The sequence below is a fragment of the Oreochromis niloticus genome, linkage group LG14 (genome assembly GCF_001858045.2).
Source record: "Oreochromis niloticus isolate F11D_XX linkage group LG14, O_niloticus_UMD_NMBU, whole genome shotgun sequence".
NCBI lineage: Eukaryota > Metazoa > Chordata > Actinopteri > Cichliformes > Cichlidae > Oreochromis > Oreochromis niloticus.
The window spans coordinates 8073630-8096008 of record NC_031979.2 but is presented as its reverse complement, the minus strand read 5'-3'; the positions used below and the strand labels follow the sequence as shown (position 1 = coordinate 8096008).

Here is a 22379-nt window from a genome sequence, read left to right as displayed (position 1 = left end):
AGTGATAGGTCAGCTTTCCCAACAACAGTATTTTTACACTGGAATATTGCTACATGGTGTGGTATAGGTCCTGCCTTAATATAGCAAGAAACCGGGGTTCTGTTTCTTCAGGAATAGTTCTCCAGGCTCCCTGAAGGACATTCAAAGTGCTTCTTTGTATGTTTCTGCCTTTTGGTCTGTTCTCTGTCAAGATGATCCCACACTGCTTTAGTAATGTTGAGGTCTGGGTTCTGGGGACACCAATCCATGAAATGTAGAAAAACACACAGTGGAACACTATCCAGATATGGGTTTACTGCACTGGCAGAAAAATGAAATCACTGCCAATCAGATGCTTTCCAGACAATCTTTCACAGTGGATCAAAATCTGACAGTTGTGTGTTCATAATTCTATCAATTTTGGTAAGATCACGAAATGCAGCCACAATGACAGACCCTCCACTGTGACAAAACAGACAAAACTAGACATTCACTGTTGTACCTCACGCCTGAAGCCCTCCATAATCATGGACTCAGGCTGTTTATCTGCTGTAGCGTTAAGGCCTGAAACTTCTTTCATCCTCCACTTTTCTAGCTTCCTTATTTAAGGACACCCTTCACACCATGCTGGGATATTATACATTTTGAGCTAACAGCTCTTTAGGAATCACCTTGGTGTTTCAGAAATGCTATTTTGTGTCTGTCACCATTTTATCTTTGGCAGTTTTCATAGCTTCAACTAAAGAAAGGTAACAAAGTGCCTAAAGATTCAATGAAAAATTTTGTAAGTTGTCTGTTATGCGTAGACAGTGATTCCCTTTTTTTTTATGTTAGAATGATTCATTAGTCAGTGTTAATGGTCAGGTACAAGGACTGGACTGAAAGTGAGTGGAAAATGTAGATAAGGCTATTTACAAAAACTGGTTACATTTTTTAAAATGATATTTCAAGACACTTGACTTTGTTATGCTTTTACCAAGTACCCACATGAACCTTAAAATCACAGAGTACACATACAATCAACAGCAAAGACTTTGATAGTCAGGAAGAAAGCAACAACAGGCTTTGTTTTATTCCAAATGGTTTTTTTTGTTTTTGTTTTGTTTTTATTCCTTTATTTCGATTGTAGGGCCCAAGCCTTTGACACTTTTGAAAGCACCCACACGCTCTTTGCTGAAACTGGAGTCAAAGCCAGCGTACAGCCATGTAGCCAAGAGTTCAACTGGACATTTCAATGTTGTTAAATAGCTGGAAAAACCAATTCCAGTACAACATCTTTAGTACAGCATCATGCACAGCCAGTGGAGCGACATGCTTGTTCAATGCTCATGGAGGAACTATGGGCTTCTGGTTTCTGTCTAAATTGCTTGAATGTGTTTTCCATAACACGCTGACCGAGTTCAGTGTAAATGCAGAAAAATCTGTGGTTTCATCAGTTTTGCTCAGCACCATGAGGACAATCCAAGATGCCCAAAGTACTCTGCTACCCACAATGCTTTACACTCACAATTGTACTGGAATTATATCAACCCTCTGAAGAGACAGGCTCAAACACAAGGAGAAAAAAAAAAGGGTGGAGGGGGTGGGGTAAGAATGTGGAAAGATGTGCTGAGTTTCCAAAGTCCTAATGAGATCACCCCTGAAGTACACTCACTGTGGGGCTGCACAGCACTCCAGGGCCTCATGCCAAGCAGTGAGAAAGGGGTTGAATGAAAAAAAAGTTAATGAAGAAACTGGGAAAATCATCATCACCCTAACTCCAGTTAAGTGATGCTGATCATCCAGTACTTCACAAAGTGCACAAACACACAGGCTTTAATGTTTCAGTAAATGCTCTGCGCCTACACCCCCTCCCCCCCCAGCACATATTCAGCAGTCTGAGTCTGAAATACTCAAAAATGTAGATGGAGAATAAAAAAGAAGATTAAGAGATCCAGAGCTAATACAATGACATTCCTCTGCTGGACAAATTGTTAATATCCTATAAGGTTAGCTAAATGTGAGCTGGCCCTTCAAAGTATGTACAAAGAAACCCACCAGCAATCAGCAGTAAAATGAAATGCAAAAACAATGTCACTTAACCTTTGTTGTTTTTTTTATGGTTTAGAAAGCAATTTGATTACAATTAACCGAAAACATGATGTTTAAGGTAATATATATATATAATATATATTCATATGTCAAGGTTAAACAAAAATCTACAAAGCAAAAGAAAAGAAAAAAAAAAGGCATATGTACATGTTCATCCTGTCCCAGAAAACAAAAACGCCCACGTCTTGGGCTTCACCAGAATTATACCTTTCCTGCCTCCCTGCTTTGTGCCTGTGCTTCATGTGCCCTGTGGTGACGAAGCGCACGGGAGGTAAACGGTGTGATGGCGTCTGAGAGTTTGCCCCTGTAAAATGAGCCGCTGTTGCTTTGTTGAATGAAGACATACATGTTGCTGTGATGCACACAAATTTCAGAGTTTGTGGCACTGAACGTGGGTGCCGGGCTCGGCAGGCCATCACAGAGCCGACGCCGGGCACAGCAATGGATCTGTCACATTTCGAGGCATGCAACAACCACACACACACACACACACACACCAATGTTCAACTTGCTCGTACCATTTCCAAGATGTTAGGTGACATTCTTGCAGCATGTGCGTATGCATGTGTTTTTTGTAATACGCATGTTTGTGTAAACGGGTCTATTTTTGTTGCAGGAAGTTTGCCTTACTTTAAATGCACGGACATTTTCTGCCACTATGTTTGATGGGCTGTTGTGTCAATATAATTTACCGTAAATGTCTCGATGTGCAAGAAAGCAGCAGCAACTATTATTTTCTCTTTTGAAGGAAAAAGACTGGAAGGAACAAAAAGAAAAAAGTTCTGGGGAGCAGAGGAGCTGGCGACTTCCTGACGAGTTGATACGAGTAAATTTGTTCTTTTTCTTTTTTTCCTTTTCTTTTTTTACTGTTTCCTAAATTTTGTTCAGAAACCAGAACAGCAGCTGCTGATGGGGTCCGTTAAGCAAATGTTGCCTGGATGTTGTCCAGACATGGTCCTGGTGGCTCCCCCGATAAAACCTCCGCACGCTCTTTGTCTCAGGCCTCCTGGGGTGCAGGCCTCTTAAGATCCCTGATCTGTTTGACCAGGTAAGTCTTTTCATCGTTGAACTGTTCGTCTTCTGTTCTGTCGTTTTGGAACTTGCTCAGAAACTCGATGAGTTTGGTCTGGTTCTTCAGCAGGATGTCAAGGATGGGCTGTGTCTTGTTCGGGTTGGCCACAAACACCTGAAAAAGGGGAGCAGAAAGAGGCAACTTTTCATGATTTTGTTTTCTGAAGAATCTGGATCTGTGGTGCTAGCAGGACCACATGTGCTCACAAGAAGAGGATCACCAACGCTTCACCAAATAACTTATTAAATAATAACAATTTATTGCACTACTGATTATTTTAGTAATCGAGTACTCAATCAATTAATCGAACAATCTGATAAGAAATACTTTTGTCTTATTAATGAGCAATAATACATATTTCAAAGAGGAAAAAAAGATCTTTCAGAATAAAAAGCTCGGATTTGCCAAAAAACAAAAACAACAACAACAAAAAAAAAAAAAAACTACTAAACCCTTTGACTGTATGTAGAGGTCATATTAAAATTTAATTCTTTAAAGAAAACTTTTTCTTAAATACAAAAACATAAATATCTCAAATAGGTCAGAGTTGAATAAAATTAGATACATATACAATGAGGTAGAAGAGGTGTGTGTTCATGTTCATGCGTTTTCATTGTAAGCATTTAAAGGAGAATATGGTGGCTGCAAGAAAAGCGAGCATACCAGCATTCTGAAGTTTGCTCTGTGCTTTGATGCCAAATTTTTGTACTACTGCTTGCTAGTGGCGGATTGGTCAGCCAGGACCTCTGGCTCCTGGCCGCCGCCCGGCTCACAATGCATCCGACCCCTAAGGGGCCTACTGCAGATGGTGGGCCCGCTGGAAGATGGGCCCATGTGCCTTTTTCAGCTGTGCCTGGGCCCCATGGACTAAGGCCCGGCCACCAGACACTCGCCCTCAGACACCCTCCCCTGGCCTGGCTCCAGGGCGGGGCCCCGGTAACCCTATCCCAGGCAGGGTGAACTGTTCCCTCGATGGTCTTCTCATAGGGGTCTTCTGAATCGCTCTTTGTCTGGTCCCTCACCCAGGACCAATTTGCCATGGTACACCCTACCAGGGGGCAAAAAAACCAAAAAAAAACAACAACAAAAAACCCCCCCAAAAAACAGACCACATAGCTCCTGGGATCCCTGGGACACACAAACCCCTCAACCACGATATGGTAGCGATTCGCAGAGGGAATCCAAGCCTCTGCCTTGGATATAGGGTGAGAAGCTCAGCCATCCGGGAGGGGCTCAGAGTAGAGCCGCTGCTCCTTCACATCGAAAGGAGCCTTTTGAGTTGGTTTGGGCATCTGACAAGGATGCCTCCAGGACGCCTCCTGGGTGCCTCCTGGGTGAGGTGTTCCCACCGGGAGGAGGCCCCGGGGCAGACCCTGGACACGCTGTAGAGATTATATCTCTAGGCTGGCCTGGGAATGCCTTGGTGTTCCAACGGACAAGCTGGAGGAGGTGGCTGGGGAGAGGGAGGTCAGGGCTTTTCTGCTTGGGCTGCTGCCCCACGATCGATGTATGGATGGATGATAATAAAACCAATGTGTCCAACCTAACAACCCTCAGGTCAGTGGCTCAGAGTTTTACTGGCCCATATACATTTCTATTTATTTTTATTTTTTTAAAGCTTTTTTTTTCTTATTTTTAAATATTAATGTAATTTAGTGAACACTATAATTTATATGTTTCATTTTCAATCTGAAAAATGTTTGAAATAAATATGATCTAGTACATCCCATGCCCGCCATGAGACTCACCCCATTTGCTGCACGCAAGTTAAACTGTGCCACTGTCTGTTGTGTTGTCAGTGTTTCTGTTTAAAACTCTGTGGGCTTAATGTTGTCAGACTTTTTATTCACACATTGCTCCTAAATACATTTGTACTGCAGGTCTGTTTTTAGTCACAAATGTAGGGTGAAATGCTGACGTTTACATTGTTTAACACATCGATGCGCTGCACAGCTGTGTGTTAAATGAAGCAGTGAAGTGACAAATTTGTGTCAAGAATTTTTATAATTGAATTACTCCATGAACTGGTGCAGCTCTAATACACACATATATTATATCTATCTATATCTATAGCAGCTGGATAGCGTAGTGGTTAGACTACACGCCTTTGGAGCAGAAGATCGCAAGTTCGATTCCTGCCTGGGGCGTCTGTATCCAGTAAGGGTCCTAAGGCTAGACCCCCTATGCTAAAAGTGAGCCTACCGCAGACATGAGCGAGACAGATAAATATGAAGGCATGCCGGCTCGGACGTCGCCCGGATCAACAAGGTCCGCGTCAGGTGTTGAGGAACCAGGGCACCCTGACGACAAGTGGGCTACTGGAACAAGAAGGCATCGGTGGGCAAGAGACGAAAACAGGGCGTTGTTGGAATGCTACTACGCAAGTAACCCTGGCGGAAGGGGTTACATGAATAGGATGAGGGACCTATGGATTCTTCGATACCCAACATCCACAATGACGGCGAAACAACTAGTAGCTCAGTGTTCCAACATTCGAAAGAAGGGACTGCTCTCACAGCTAGAGATTGACGAGGTACAACATAAATGCTACGGCAAGGAGGAGTCAGGACGCCAGGTCAGGGGGGAGATATCATCACCCCCACCCGAGATTGGGTACATAGCCCCAAGTGCGATAGGAGAAGGATCGTTGAGTGCGAGAGGAACTGACCTGAAAGATAGGATCATGGCCAAGCTTGAAACCTGGACCCCCCCTAGCCGGTTACCAAGATTACGTGAAGTACCCTCAGAAGGTCTGCTAGATGATGTTAATGCAGCACTACGGATGATACCTACAACCACGATTACCGACACTGATCTACACTACGGCAGCAGTGATCAGTGAGATGCTTGGCTACAAGTTGAACAGCCACAAGGGGCAGTACCCTCCATGGAGAAGGAGGCTAGAGGGCAAGATCAAAGTAGCACGGAGGGAGGTTAGCCAACTAACGGAGTTGCAGAAAGGCACGACAAAGAAGGTGCATAAGAAATACAGCAAGCTGTCCATACCTGAGGCCTTGGAAACTGCCAAGCAAAGACTCACAGCCTTGGCCAGCCGCTTGAGGAGGTACACCAGAGAGATAGAAGGCAGGAGAATAAACCAGCTGTTCTCCACAGAACCAGCAAAGGTGTACTCTCAGTGGCAAGGGAACAATAACAGAACAGCACCACCAAGGCTGTAAGACGGAGCAATACTGGAAGAGCATATGGGAGAAGGACGCAACCCATAACGGCAATGCTCAGTGGCTAGTGGATCTGAGGGCAGACCATAGCGACCTCCCTGAACAGGGTCCAGTAACCATCACAGTGGCAGATATCCAAGAAAGGGTCTCCAGTATGAAGAGTTGGACAGCACCAGGGCCCGACATGGTTCACGCCTACTGGCTGAAGAAGCTGACTGCACTCCACGAGCGTCTGGCAGCACAAATGAACCAGCTGCTAGTTAACGAGAGACACCCGGAATGGCTAACCGAAGGTCGGACGGTCCTGATCCCCAAGGACCCCAAGAAGGGACGGGTCCCATCCAACTACCGACCAATAACCTGCCTCAGTACTACATGGAAGATGGCTAAGATGAACAGGCACATGGCTCAATACATGAGCGGGGCACAGAAAGGGATTGGCAAGAATACCAGAGGCGCAAAACACCAGCTACTGGTAGACAGAACAGTCAGCCGAGACTGCAAGACCAGGCTGACCAACCTGTGCACTGCCTGGATTGATTACAAGAAGGCCTATGACTCAATGCCCCACAGCTGGATACTGGAATGCCTAGAATTGTACAAGATCAACAGGACCCTAAGAGCCTTCATCAGGAACTCAATGGGAATGTGTTGTGTGCCACATAGAGGCCAACTCCAAGCCCATAGCACAAGTCACCATCAAGTGCGGGATCTACCAAGGAGATGCTCTGTCCCCACTGCTGTTCTGCATAGGCCTGAACCCCCTCAGTGAGATCATTAACAAGACTGGCTACGGATACCGACTACGGAACGGAGCGGTTGTCAGCCACCTCCTGTACATGGATGACATCAAGCTGTATGCCAAGAGTGAACGAGACATCGATTCACTGATACACACTACCAGGCTATACAGCAATGACATTGGAATGTCATTCGGGCTGGAGAAGTGTAGTCGGATGGTAACAAAGAGAGGGAAGGTAGTCAGAACTGAGGGGATTGAACTACCAGAAGGCAACATTGCAGACATAGAGGACAGTTACAAGTACCTGGGGATCCCACAGGCGAATGGGAACCATGAAGAGGCCGCTAGGAAAGCTGCAACCACCAAGTACCTGCAGAGGGTCAGGCAAGTCCTGAGGAGTCAGCTGAACGGTAAGAACAAGATCCGGGCTATCAACACCTACGCCCTGCCCGTGATCAGGTACCCTGCTGGGGTAATAGGCTGGCCAAAGGAGGAGATAGAAGCCACTGACATCAAGACAAGAAAGCTCCTTACCATGCATGGAGGGTTTCACCCCAAGTCCAGCACCCTGAGGTTGTACGCTAAGCGGAAGGAAGGGGGCCGGGGACTGGTGAGTGTCAGCACCACAGTCCAGGATGAGACAAGAAACATCCACGAATACATCACGAAGATGGCCCCAGCTGACAGTGTGCTCAGTGAATACCTCAGGCAGCAGAAACCCAAGAAAGAAGAGGAAGGCGAGGAACCATCATGGAAGGACAGGCCCCTGCACGGTATGTACCACCGGCAGATAGAGGAGGTGGCTGATATCCAGAAATCCTACCAGTGGCTGGACAAAGCTGGACTGAAAGACAGCACAGAGGCACTAATCATGGCAGCACAAGAACAAGCTCTGAGTACAAGATCCATAGAGGCTGGGGTCTATCACACCAGGCAAGACCCCAGGTGCAGGCTGTGTAAAGATGCCCCAGAGACAATCCAGCACATAACAGCAGGGTGCAAGATGCTAGCAGGCAAGGCATACATGGAACGCCATAACCAAGTGGCCGGCATAGTGTACAGGAACATCTGTGCCGAGTATAACCTGGAAGTCCCAAGGTCAAAATGGGAGACGCCCCCAAGGGTGATGGAGAATGACCGAGCTAAGATCCTGTGGGACTTCCAGATACAGACGGACAAAATGGTGGTGGCTAACCAACCAGACATAGTGGTGGTAGACAAACAGAAGAAGACGGCTGTAGTGATCGATGTAGCGGTTCCGAATGACAGCAATATCAGGAAGAAGGAACACGAGAAGCTGGAGAAATACCAAGGGCTCAGAGAAGAGCTCGAGAGGATGTGGAGGGTGAAGGTAACTGTGGTCCCCGTGGTAATCGGAGCACTAGGTGCGGTGACTCCCAAGCTAGGCGAGTGGCTCCAGCAGATCCCGGGAACAACATCGGAGATCTCTGTCCAGAAGAGCGCAGTCCTGGGAACAGCTAAGATACTGCGCAGGACCCTCAAGCTCCCAGGCCTCTGGTAGAGGACCCGAGCTTGAAGGATAAACCGCCCGCAGGGGCGTGCTGGGTGTTTTATATATCTATATATATCTATATCTATATCTATATATCTATATCTATATCATATATATATATATATATATATATATATATATATATATATATATATATATATATACATACACACACACACACACATATACATACACACACAGTTTTGTGACAATAAATAGTAATCAGCCGTCAAGTGCCTCACTAGTAAGTTCCTCATCCAGTGGAGGAACTAAAAACCCCACTGTCTTGAACTGCAGGCAGCGACAGTAGTCTGTGCTCTGCATTGCAGGCTCAGTGAATCCAGCGTATTGGCACATGAATCAGCTCTCTACCTGCTGCTTCTTCCACTAAGCAAAAGAAAGCAGAACAGAACAAAGGCTATGATCACCAGTTTCAGTCCACAACAGTGGAGTGAGTGTGACCGCATGATAGCACCTGAAAGACAACTATGACCACAACAAAAGCGACATGATCAGCCTGCGGGAAGGGAAACACAAGAAGGGAAAGGCAGAAGCAGAACTTTCCATAGAAGAACAGAGGAACTGTGCTCACATGAAAAATGAAGAAATTCTAAAATGACTTGTAAATGTACTTTGGGCAGTCAACCCAAGTAAGAGCACTGTATAGTAGAGCACTGCTGCCCGTCTATTTTCAGTGACTGTGTGCTAAAATGACCAAACTTTTGAAAGATGTGCTGATCATTGCTGTAAAAGATGAAGTAAAAACAACACAAGCAAAATACCAGTTCTACTTTATCTTTTAGGTTTCATAATTTATCTGATCATTTTGTAAGCTACTGTGCCGTTTACTTCTTACTGCACTGTACACCCAAGCACTCGCCTTTCCTCAAGATTGCCTCAAGTTCTCCATTTAACGTGTTAGGGTGTAAATATAATATTAACCCTCTGGGGTCCAGGGTATAATTGGCCTTTTCTTGACTATTTTTGATTTGACCTCTAATTTCCACCTTTATAAACTGTTTATCTTGCTTTGTTTGGTATCATTCTTTTCAGCACACCCTCACATATCTGAATTTGGAGTTATTTTTTCATTTTGACATACTGTATTAGTACAATTGATCTAAAAATCCGAGTAGAAAAAAAGTTATATTTTTTACTGTAACAAAAAACAAAGTAAAGAAAGAAAACACAGTTTTTACCATTTCTGTGTTTTATTCAGAAAAAACATTGCGTTTTATATCATAACTCTGGTTTTAGGTGGCCTATCAACACAATTTAGAAACCGGTATATAGTTTGAAGTCTGGGTTTTCGACACAAGCTGAAATGGAGACTCTGGGTCGCTGCATCTTGTTGCTGTGTCATCTTATATTGGTCATGTGATTTAGACGCCCCAGCGTGTCCCTCGACCCCAAAGGGTTAAACAGGAGTAGTCATTTTTTATTTTACTTGTAATTACTTCATAATGGAAATGACTCCAAAACTAGAAATGATCCACATGAAAAGTAGAAAAAATAAGTCTGCCTGATGTCTTGAATAATTTACACAACACTATTAAACACTATTAAATCAGGAAGTGCATTAAGCACCGTAATATTTTCTTTACCCCCTCAAGCCTTCCCTCTTCTGTAGAAAGGACTAGCATACAGTGCTTTGATTCTACCTTAAAAACGTGGAAAGCCTCAAACTGGATGTTGCGGCTCTTGTCCCGTAGCAGGTTCATCATGAGTTTGAGATTCTCTGGCTTGCTGATGTATTTTGTCATGATGGTAAAGTTGTGCCGGTCGAGGAGCAACTCCCCCAACAACTACAGTGAGAAAAGAAATAAAAATGTATTCCATCAGTGCATTTCTTTTACTATATTTAAATAAGTAGTCATGCGTTACTCGTTTGTATATAATCATTAGTGATCATGATTAAGGTAATAAAAATGTGTTTAAGAATCACCAGTGGTCAAACATCTGGATTACAGATTTAGTCATCAAGTACCTCAGTCTTCAGACTGAAATCAAATTAAACACTCCAAACATAAGGCCAGTGAAGGAGCCATTAAAGCTCTTTAAATAACCACATAAGTTTGTGGTCTAACCACTAGATGGCAGTCATGTTAAGAGTGATTCAGAGAAACCCAACACTAGAAACCATTTTTAAATAGCTCTCTGAATAGAGTTGCACCACTACTTGAAACCTCTTTACTGGCACAATCCTGGGCTCTTACCTTGAGGGACTGCCTTTTAGTCACGTAGTTTTCTGAGTGGAGCAGCTTCTCATATTCACTAAAGAACTAGAGCAGCAGAGAAAGAGGCAGTGAGGCAGACAAAATACAAGTGGTCAGCAAGAGAGGGAGTCATCTAAATGCTTCAAGCGGTGTTTTCACAATTACATCTGTATCTTGTATCAAAACACTGTGACAGGAAAATGAGAGCTTTTCCTCTCACGGACTGACAGCTATGTTGTGTTCCCAGCCTGCAAATTATCTCCCAAATGGCTGGTTTGATGTTGTTCGAAAAACAGACTGACTGACAGAGACAGACTTAATTCACATCTAACTGGTCAAAAGAAACAGTTTTTGTTTTTTAATCTGAAGTTTATAGTTTTGTCAAACGATATCCTTGGTCGGGGTAAGGCTATATGGTTTATTTAAGAGTATATTCTTTACATGTTTTCCAATCTAATCTAGATATTTTTAGTTAAATGTGAACTTACTCTGTCATAATGTTGTTCCAGAAACTCTGCGCTGAGTAGCTTGTGTCTTGTAAGGAGGTCCTGGAAACAGACAAAGGCAACTATCAGCGACACATTCAGACCTGACAGCTATGACTAGGTCCCATCTGTCTCCTATTTGTACAGCACAGATACAAACCACAACCCAGAGAAATCCATTTACGTTTTGCCACTAAATGAACCACTATGAAGCTAAAAATTAGCGAGAAAAGACATGTCAGATTACTGTTTGATGACTGAAACTGTTCCAAGACAGCAGACAAATGGTTTATTACAAAGGTTTATCAAAGTTATCTTTTGCTGGATGGAATAAACACGTTTACTGTCAAGTCTGGCCTGTCATCCCCCTCCTGAAAAAATACCATCTTAAACATGAGCTGCTCCAATGGGACCCTGAAGTAGCAAACTACAAGAAAGGTTTACATAATAATATAAACAGCTATTTAAACTGTCATAAACATGAAAGCATGACCAGGTTTTCCCTTTTGAATCTAAGAGGCAGATCATGAGAGCTGAAGTGTTGAGATCTGGTTTTTAATTCAAGGCATTACTTTCATCTTTCCTGTTATAACAGCAGCAGCAGCAGCAGACGCACTTTTGGTGCCTGTGCTTTATCAAGTCTGTTTTCTTTAAGCTGTTTAGGCAGTTACAGCTATGAGGAACCACAGATGTTTTTAGAGCATTACTTCAATAGATAAACAACTTTGCTCACTTACTTTGAAAGTGGCAAATGCGTCTGAGGCGATGTCGAATGTGGACATCTCCACATATCTGAAGAAGTCGTAGAATTGTTCTGACCACAGTGTGATTTTGGCCAGTGGCTCATGTCTGATGCACTCCCTCAGCATGATACCGCAGTTCAGTGCAATCTCTGGAGACTCATACCTGCATATAACATCAAGGAAAATGATTTCTCATTTTGCATTTCACATGCGCGCAAACACAAGCGGCAGAAGGATGGATGGTTTCCTGAAAACCTGAAACAAGAACACAGTGAGCTGCAAAATGTTTGGCATAATAATGGTGTACAGTACTACAAAGTACACATTAAGTCATTAATAAAGGTAACAATTTAGCAAATATGGCATTTCTGCAAAGATCTTACTGCACATTGGGTGCAGTTTTTTTTATGTTTCCCTTCTATTTTATGGCACTTAAAACAACCATTTCGTATCAACAAACAGGAGGGTAACGTCATTTAAAAATGTGCAATTGCTTTATTTAAATGAAACCATCTTATCTTCATGTCAGCAATTTCACATAAAACAGACTTCCAGTGTTTAAACTGAGTGTAATCTGTAGCAGCTAGCCAAAGATCCTTCAGTTTTCAGGAAAGACAAAGCAGGGATAGTGACTGAGCCGGGTGAAAGCTTATGATGTTTACACAACTGATAATGAGGATCAATTCCACTGTGCGACACAAAACAAGGGAAATCCTCATTAGTCCTATCACAATGGGAGTATGCGCACAAGATGTATGTTCTGTCAGAGCACCACTTTACTGCAGACATTTAAATAGTTTCCCTTGAGATTAACTGAACAAACAAAGAATAGAACGCTTCAGTCACATCAAGCTGTGCAAAATAAGACGTGCCAATCTGAGAACTAAATGTTACACTCTGAAGCATTAAAATGCTGGAAAATGGGAATAGTAGTGCATCTATTCACCGTGCCCCTGGCACAAAATGACTGATGCTCGTGCCGTGTGCTTGGTTTTCACAAAACAGGTTTAAGAAGAGCTTTTTAAATCCTTTGGAGTCACTAGGATTTCTGCACCGGTGACTCCAAATATTCTCATATCTTCATCCAAGTCACAAAGACAGAAACAATCTGACAACACAAAAACAGTTGGGCTTCTCATGTGTTGTATAGCCTCTCCAGTTACCTTTTTAAACCTTCACTGAACTATTGAATCTGAGAAGTGCAGACCTCCAGTGGTATCTAACTGAAACACCTGACATTATGAGCACAGTGATTCACAAACTTATTCCAGCCTGGACTTTGCATGTAACTTGTTGTACTCTAAAAAACAAAAAAAGTGTAACTGTTTATGTTACTAGTAGTTGCTCTGTTACTGCAAAATGAGACGGGTGTGAAGGGTAGATCAGGGGATATCTGTAAGCGTGGATGAGGTGCACAGAAACAAGCCCCTTTCCACAAGCCGTAGTAGCACTCTAGGACGCCTTATACTGGTGTTTTTATAATCTTTAGTGAACTAGACTGCGTGCTCTATTTTTACTTTTCTTATATAGGCAGCAGATCTCATTTCCCTTTATGCTAGGAAGTTACTCGGGAAATTCCTTGGTCTTTTCAATACCAAGTACTGTTAACAACAACAATTATAATGAAATAATCATGGGGGGGGGGGCAGGATTACTCTGTGTGTATGCTCTTACCCTTTAAGCAGCATGAAGAGAATATTCTGCTGGGTGCAAAGATACTCCACCGTGGGTGTCCGAGTACCGATCTGACGCCTCAGGATGTTGTTGAAAATCTGAGCCACATCTTTTTTACCCTGGCGGTGACAGAAAAATACCACATGAAGGCTTAGACAGAACAGAAATACACAATAGAGAATTTGTACATGAAGTCATTTTACAGCAGGCTCTCTGGGTGGAAAGCAAAATTGTAAATGTAAGGTGTGGTGCTTTATTACATAACAGCTAATGAACGGCTAGGAATCTGCTGCATTCTTAATTTTCTGCAGTGTGGCAATAAAACCTTGATGAAAGATCCGTTCTCTTGAGGTTTAAACATATTGACAGTAGAGCTGGGCGATAGAACGATAACGATATGTATTGCAAAATAACTTTTTCTCGATAGAAAAATTAGACTATTGCGATAGGCCTCATCTCTCTTGCGCTCTTAAAAAAAAGAAAGAAAAAAAAAAAAAAGAACAGCCAATCCAAATTAAGTAGCGCAGAGCCGAACCAATCACAGCCGCAGCGTCACGTCACGTGACTTGTTACGTACAGCACAAGTGCCAAGCCGCACGTGTGTATCTGTTTGGGAAGCAGCCAGCTGCCGTACCGCCCGGGTAATGGAGGAAATGAGTGTGCCGACTAGAGAAAAATCAACCGAGAGCGTGACCGAAGGTTATCGAAGAGAAAACAGATGATGGTTCCAATGCCGGAGAGATTGTCGAACGGAAAGGCCATAGAAGTTCCGTAGTGTGAAGGTATTTCGGCTATTTCAAGTCTGACAAAAAACAGAGTAGCGCGCACTGTAAATTGTGCCGAAAGCAAGTCTGGAAATACAATAAAGCGGTGCATGCTCAATCTCTGACTGAAAGCGCTAATTCGTCATTCGGCTTTTGTCAGACTAAAGTAACTGTTAAAACTGTTTGAAAAGCTAAGCTATACAACAAGGAGAGATTGAGAATTTCCTTTTAGTTTCTCAGTCTATTTGATATTGACAAAAGTTAGTCAATTTTGTCTGTTCTTCTGTAAAACGAACTAAGATTTATTTTTTTAGAATTAATATTTTGTTTCTAAGTGGAATTGACAATTTAGTCTGTTTTGTTTGTTCTATTTTGAAACTTAAACGCTTTAGCGGCTGCCTTTTGTGTAGTTTGCAATATTTGCCTTTATTTATCTGAAAAAGTCTCATGTTCCTTAAGTACATCTACCCTGTTGAACTTATGGGAAATAAATATTTAAATCAAAACAAGCTGCTGATTATTTCAAATATAGTTATTTGGCTTATATCGTGATATATATCGTTATCGCCTGAAATGAAAAAAAACATATCGTGATATGAAAAAATCTTATATCGCCCAGCTCTAATTGACAGGAAACAGCACTAAACATAGGAGCCAAAAAGAGAGACACTGTCATATACTGGCAAAACTGAACATATAAAAGTGTGCAAAGTTATCAGAAATATCAAATCACTGTCAAACTTCGATATTGGACTCTTGTGCTTTGCAACTGTTCACCAGACTTTTCTTTTGAGCAAGTAGGCAGTATGAGCGAGGGTAAAAGAGGAAGAAGGATCACACAGCACAGTGAGTCATACTGTGATGGGGTGAGTCAGGGAAGCCTGCAGTGGTTACCACACACCACTAGTCTGACATATTGCAGCGAGACATGAGTTTGCTCACATATCACAACAGGCAGGTTTGTCATGAATAGCAAGCTGTCAGCCCACGTGCACTTTTTCGAAACATCCTGCTTTTTCCTTCTCATACATAGTTCAGTTCCTGCACCATTGTTTAAAAAACAAAATGCTTTTAAAAACCTTTAAAGACAAACAAACAAACAAAAAAAACAGTACCACAGTACTTTTTTTTAAAACCACAGTTAACAGTGAGTGAATTTCTGCAGATTTTGCACTGCTGGTCAAACTGAACAAGAGCTTTAAAAACATCACTTTGGAATGTGGTTTGTACCATTTACTGTGCAGGGCCGCTACCAGTCTGTTCCACATCAAGGAATTTTATATTTTTAGCATTTATTGTTAAGCAATCAATTACATATTTACAAGATGCATACTTAAATAATTTATTTACCCAAGTTCAGGAACCTAATTTAATTTCCAGACCGGAATATTGCATTTTATCCATGCATTCATTCTCTCCCCTGATCCTTATCAGGGTCGCGGGGGGGCTGGAGCCTACTCCAGGTATTATAGGGAAAGAGGCAGGTTAAACCCTAGACAGGTTCTCCTTTGACACCAACACAGAGGGCATTTTATATTTAGTTATATTATTTGCTATATTGCATTTGATTTGTGCATTTGCTACTGTGCATTACTGCAAAATAAAAAAATAAAAAATCATCAGTGAGTGTAAAGTTACTGCGAGTCCACAGGCAACACACAATGATGACCAACAGAACACTGACATGTTAAACATCATTTATGATCTTGCACATGTGTCTGTCTGGGTACACTTTGGTGTTTGGATGGGAGGGGGAGGGGTTTTCACCCATGGCAGATGCACTCCTGTGCAGTCCTCCTAAATCCTGACTGCGTGTTGCTGGAAGCAGATGACACATGCTTCTGCCAAATGCCAATTGGTTGACAAGTAGACTGGAATAGGCAATGGAGCAACAGCGGAGTTAACCGGGAACTGCAGAACCGCAGAAAGAAATTCAAAGATTTTAAAAAAAGAAAAGAAAAGAAATAGCATGAAAAGCACAGACAGTGCTGAAGTGACACTTTTCATAGTTTTTAACACTCTGTTTCACTTCAGCTCTTTGTTTATTGGAACTTCACTCTTCTCCACAGCTGGCAGACGGACAAAAGCATAAGCAACAGTGGTCCACACAACGACTGTACCGTGTACTGTAACTGTCTCCATCGACAACAGAGCTCTCTGCAGGCAGATTGGACATCCCCAAAGCGCCAGCAGACCACAAACGCAATAATATTTTTTTAATTTTCATTTACTGTTTCTGTTTTGTGAATCAAAGTAAGGCACATAAGACAACATAAAGTGATTCTACAACTAAAAACAACACCTGAAACAATTAGTGGATCAACAAAGTTCCTAAAATAAATAGCAAGAATGGGACAAACATTATGACTTAACACTGTTTTGCTTTCAGATGATCAATATCCACTTATACTGACTGATTAATGTAGGCTTAATTCCTTGCTGTTAGTGAACAGGGTTAACGTTAGTGCTCTCTAGTTGGTTTTATTGTGCCTGCCCTTTATGTTTGCAGTGAGAAATAAAATGTCTCCACACCTTTTCAAACTTTCTCACCACAATCTGAATCCTCTACATTATGTGTGCTAAGTGGCTGCTAACTGCAGATATTTTATTAGGTTAGTGCCCCTGTAAGACACATTCTTGCAATGCTTGCACACCTTGGATAAATTGAGACCACTGTTCAATGTCTACCACTACTTCCTGTTCTTTCAACTTCACATCAAAAGTCTCACCTCAAAGTCGATGAGCTGCAGGTCTGCTATCAGGGTGCTGAGTAATCCACTGTTGTAGAGTTCCTGGGCGAGCTGGGCCACTGCTTCTGTCTGGGGCTCTTTTTCATTAGTCCCATACAAGATCTCCTTCATGGCCACGAGACTCTTTGACACCTCCTCTGTAGCCTGAATACACAAATTAATCCAGGGCACAACATCAACACATCAGATTATTTCAAAGTTCAAAAGAATTCCTTCAAATTCGTGTTACTGAATACAGTGAAATCTCTTAGGTGACGGACACTGCACCTGACAGATGAAGAGATTCACCCTACCTTCTCTGCCTTTTTGTCCGAGATGTCGTGCTTCTCGAGCACCGTCATGCTGTCCTTAAGATTCTTGACGATGTCCGCTGGCGACTTGTGGGACTTGCCAAAGGGGAAAGGCATGGCGGAGAGTTACCACGAGTGACCAGGCAGCCGACTGTCCACCTGAGGAAAGAAATGTAAAATGTAAAACAAATCCACCTTTCAAGATCAAGTACGTTCACAGAAATGATATAACGAGCAGACACAAAACCCTGAACAGGAGAAGTTTGAAAGGTTAAATACCGCAGAAACAGGAAATGTATTGACTGCTGCACTTACAGGTGTGCATGGTAGCGGTAAATCTCTCTCTCTCTCTACTTGTTAATGTATTCAAGACAAGAAGAGATTTTTCTCATCTTATGAATTAGCATTTTTGGCAAATGTTCATTTCTCTCGTGGGATAAGCAGAAATGTTGCTCAAGTCATCACTCTGGATTGAGCCTTTGATGAAGTTGTTTTGTTATGCAACTTTGAGCTGAGAAGTAGAAGTTGGGTGGGGGCAGGGAGGTGGTGCACTCCATATATCCTGTAACAAACACTAACCTATGTATCAAGTCCCAAAGAAGCTTTCAATACTAATAAAAGTCAAGCTCATGTTAGTTATAGAAATAAGTTTGTGGAAATATTATGATTTTAATGATTTGCACATATCTAGATCTGACCTTTAAGGCTTCATTGAGCAGCTGTAAAAGCTTGTGAAGTTTTTTGGTCATTATTAGTAAATGATTAACTGTGAAATCAGCTTACTATGACGCAGGCCCACATGAATGAAGACACCACATCAGACCTTTGTATGCCCGACTCCTTCACTTCAATAACATACTTAAACAGACACTAGGTGACATTGCCAAATATACTTTATCAGTTCACATTTAGGTTTATAAACACACCCTTTGAGTCACAAATCTATAAAACTAAATCCTCAAACGATACCGAAAAAATAAACACTAAAGACCCTAGCAAGGCCACGGGTGATGCAATCGACAGATGTCACCATCTCATATCTCACTGCTGCTCCTGTTTAACTGTATGACTTAACAAGGACCCCTTTCTAAGAAATTCTCCAACCCACCCAACAACCTTAAGTTCACAGGGCAGGGCAAAAGTCAAAGTTTCATGAACAATCACGAAGAGACAACACCACGCCAGTAAACTGTAATCCCCTTCTCATGATCAGGTTAGCTGGAGGAAACACAGAAAGCGTGCTGCACTTTTAGGACATATTTCCACTTGATGTTTGGTGAATTTAGTGACCTAAAGGTACAAATCAGGCACTGCCACCAACCTGTTTTCCAGCCAGGATCCTCTAAACTGTGCACACAAATACTGGAGCTGTCACACACTTCCTCTTATATCTTGGCAGGGAGTCCACATTTAGAAAGCAATGCTGGAGCCAGGAATATAAAACCGAGCACCAACCAAAGTGGGGTGGCAGGCTGCTGCTGTTGCCCACCATTCATATATGATGTGTCATGTGTGACAGAGCTGAAACAGGAGAGCCTTATGTTCCCAAGCGGATGGTTTTTGCTTGCTCACAGCTTCATTACGCTTCAGCTTTGCCAGGTGGCCAAATGCGTCTTTCGCGCAGGCTAATGCTCGTTAAAGTAGGCAGCAGAAGCGCCTCTCTGCTCCTGACCTGATACAGTACCAGTGACGCAAATAGGAGGGAAATACATATGGTGCGTTCAAAATCGGTAGATCACATCTAACCCACAACGACTCCGGTACTAATCAGGAGTCCGAGTAAAATTGTGCCAACAAATGTCAACCTGACGTCTGTACAACCTGTCCTAACAGAGACAAAAAAAAGAAAAAAGGATAAAAGAAACCCGCTCCACCTCTTTTTGGGTAAATTAGTCTAGAAAGACTTGTCATGGCAAGTGACAGTGAATCCTGACCTATAAGTACCTACCAGAACACAAACAATACAGTGCCATAGAACAGCTCAACGTTAACCTCACCATCTCTCTCTCAGTCCAGACAGCAGCGGGTGCCCTGCTACCATCTGAAGGTAAGCTAGCAACCGCTACTCGCTGCTAGCGGGTGCTAGTCAAGTCCCCTGATTTATTTACACATTTACCCAAGCGATATATTAAAAAATATCTTATACACACCAACACATCTATTTAATGAAAGTATTGCCACTCGTACAACTTAAAAGCTAATTGCAAACCTACGGTCCAATAAGCTGTGCAACATAAACCTGACAGTGAGCACCGCCCATCTCTGTTATCCATGCCTGGTTTGTGATGGTGTGAAGTCTGCCAACTTTGCGCAATGTTAACAAAATGGATACTGAATAACATGGAGTCTAGCAAACAAAAGAGCGTTTACCGCAAAGCTGGAACAATATACCACTTAGCTTTCTTTCATTTCTACAGGACAGCGAACTTTATTTGTTTGCAAGGTAGCGTGGCCTATAGTTGTTCAATCACAGTCCACTAAACAACCGTGCTACTGTTGGCTGGCTTGTGGAAGTGTGTATGTGACTGTGTGTGTGCTGTCGACACACGGGAGGCCTCGGCAGGCCCACTGCTTACAAGCATTTTCCAGCTGCTAAACCTTCATTTAAAGCTGCTAGGAGTTGTGGCAATATATTACCAACTCACCAGCTATCATAAGGCAAAAGTGGCTACGTTAATTAGCTGACTCGGCCTAACGTTAGCCAGGCCTGACTGGGGCTGCTCGCGTTAGTGCTGTGAAAACCATGCCTGGCTTTAGCAACAATCAGCAGCAGGCTAGGTTCAGCTAAACCGTTTCCACTTGCTCAGAGCTGCTCAGAAAGCTATGCCTGCAAACCATAATTCATAGGATAATATTCACAACACAATACCTTGCAAACGGCGTTTTCACTCGTTTCTCCCGGTTTGTAAAGACAGCAAAAGGCAACTCAGGTGCTCCTCGGAACAAAAACCGCTTTGTTTTCCCTGCTCGTGTTGCCTCTCCTTGTTTGTACTGTTGTTAATTGTGCAGCCCCTGTTTCCTCCTAGTGCTTTCTCTGAGCCCGACTGGTAACGTTAGCAGAGAGCGGCTGTCACTGCAGTGTCGTCTAGCGCCTCCGGTGGTCGCCTCGTGCAACAACAGTGGGGGGTTACACTGCAGGGACATGCGAGATCACCGCACGAGGGCGCGCTTAACCCATAGACAGATCGTGGGACCTATAAGATGAATTAGGTAGACAATGTACCTGCAAATAAATGTACGTATTAGGTTTCTTAACAGCTTAAAAGCACTGATTCCTTTAGCAACAACGACATTTCACTTGCACTGAACCATATGATCCCACTTCTACAGTTTCCCTGCAACTGTCCTGTGTGCAATATGAATATGAACATCGGTCACAATCTGTACATGCAACAAAATTGAATAGAAATATGTTTTCTTGCCTATAAATATCTTCATGTCCTCTGATCAGTAATAAAACGTTCAAGATATTTTACTTTATTACAAACTTTAAGATTGCTGACTTAAAATCAGGAAACTTGAAATATTTGTCTTCCTCTTATAACTATTTCAGTGTACAGAGAGCATATTTGGAACGAAACCTTAGCACCCCATTTAAGGTTAGAAACCAAGGCATTTTAGGATGCAGTTAGCCTTAATCTGGAGTACACTGTATCAAATGTCACCTGAAGGAAATATTGTACTTACAGGTTATGATTTGAACTCAAAGCATTATTATTTCATCCAGTTTTGACAAATGAAATGATCTACATTAACTGCAGACCCCATTAACAAACATAGCAGCTGGACTGATACACCTTTACAAATCGGTTTAATAATTCAACGATAGCCTTTAATATTAGAACATCAGTGACAATGGTGGTGGTGGGGGTGATGGGGGGCACATTTGAAATCTACATTTTGCTTGAAATAAGTCAACTTTTTCCTTGAATTGTCTAAATTTCCTTCATATTAGAATACATTTTGCTTGAAATAAAACTGAACTTTGCTTGAAATGTTTTTTTTAAGTTATGTGGTACTGTTCTCTCTATGAGCACAAACACTTCCTTAACTCTGAACAAAACAAGGATTTGAAACAATAGAAGAATGCATTGCATTCTTCCAAATTTCTAAATTAATTCGTTGTACTTTAAGTTGTTTTCTAAGTGATGATGCATAGTATTGCCAACAGCCAGAGTATTTTAAGGCCTCTTGTATAGGAAAAATGTTTTATTAATGTACAATACACAAAACTATTCATTCCTTAGATACTAAGTTAAGACTGTGCAGGCAGTGGCTTGGGAAGCAGGCAGCTGTGATTCACTTTAATAAGCAAAGCCTCAGGCGAGAGCTAACAGAAGCAGGAAGAGGCTTTAATTTTACAGCTGTCTGTTTAGCTGCATCAAGAGAGTTTAGCAGCTGTTAGCTCCAAACTCTGTTTTTCATCAAAAGGTGTAGTAAGGGTTTACCTAGAACTGGAAGTTACATGTTGGGGGCTGAGACTGAAGAACAAGAGAACAAGAGAAGCCTCAGGTGGAGGATAGTGGCTGGATATGTGGCTGACTATCAAAAAGTAATTGCAGCAAATATGGCCCCCTCATCAAGTATGGTCTGCTTTTGCTGACAAACTTCTAACAATATATGAAACCTTGTTTCATCATTTCATCAAATGTTCATCATCATCAGATTTGATCTTAACCTGTAAACAGTTAACTGATAAAGTCAATTGCAACATAAAATTCAAAGCAACTACATGGTTTGAGATACCCACTCCCCACAGAGAACACTGATGGGATTGGCAGTCCTGCATTTCAAGCCTTGCATACAGGTAACATACATGGTGTATTTGTGCAGTCTGTTATAAATACTATAACAATGCAGATCCTCTGTGTTATTGATTCC

General features: G+C 42.3%; 1 protein-coding gene across 1 annotated transcript; it reads right to left on the bottom strand.

Annotated features, from left to right (window-relative positions):
• Positions 1-1043: 1043 nt before the first annotated feature.
• cab39 (calcium binding protein 39) lies at positions 1044-20596 on the bottom strand. The gene is made up of 9 exons (XM_003459518.5): positions 20368-20596; positions 17502-17657; positions 17188-17352; positions 13695-13813; positions 12015-12183; positions 11281-11340; positions 10793-10858; positions 10238-10381; positions 1044-3256 (listed from the first exon to the last, which is right to left on the bottom strand). The coding sequence occupies exons 2-9, from the start codon at positions 17613-17615 to the stop codon at positions 3068-3070; spliced, it is 1026 nt and encodes a 341-aa protein (XP_003459566.1). The 5' UTR covers positions 17616-17657; positions 20368-20596; the 3' UTR covers positions 1044-3067.
• Positions 20597-22379: the final 1783 nt, after the last annotated feature.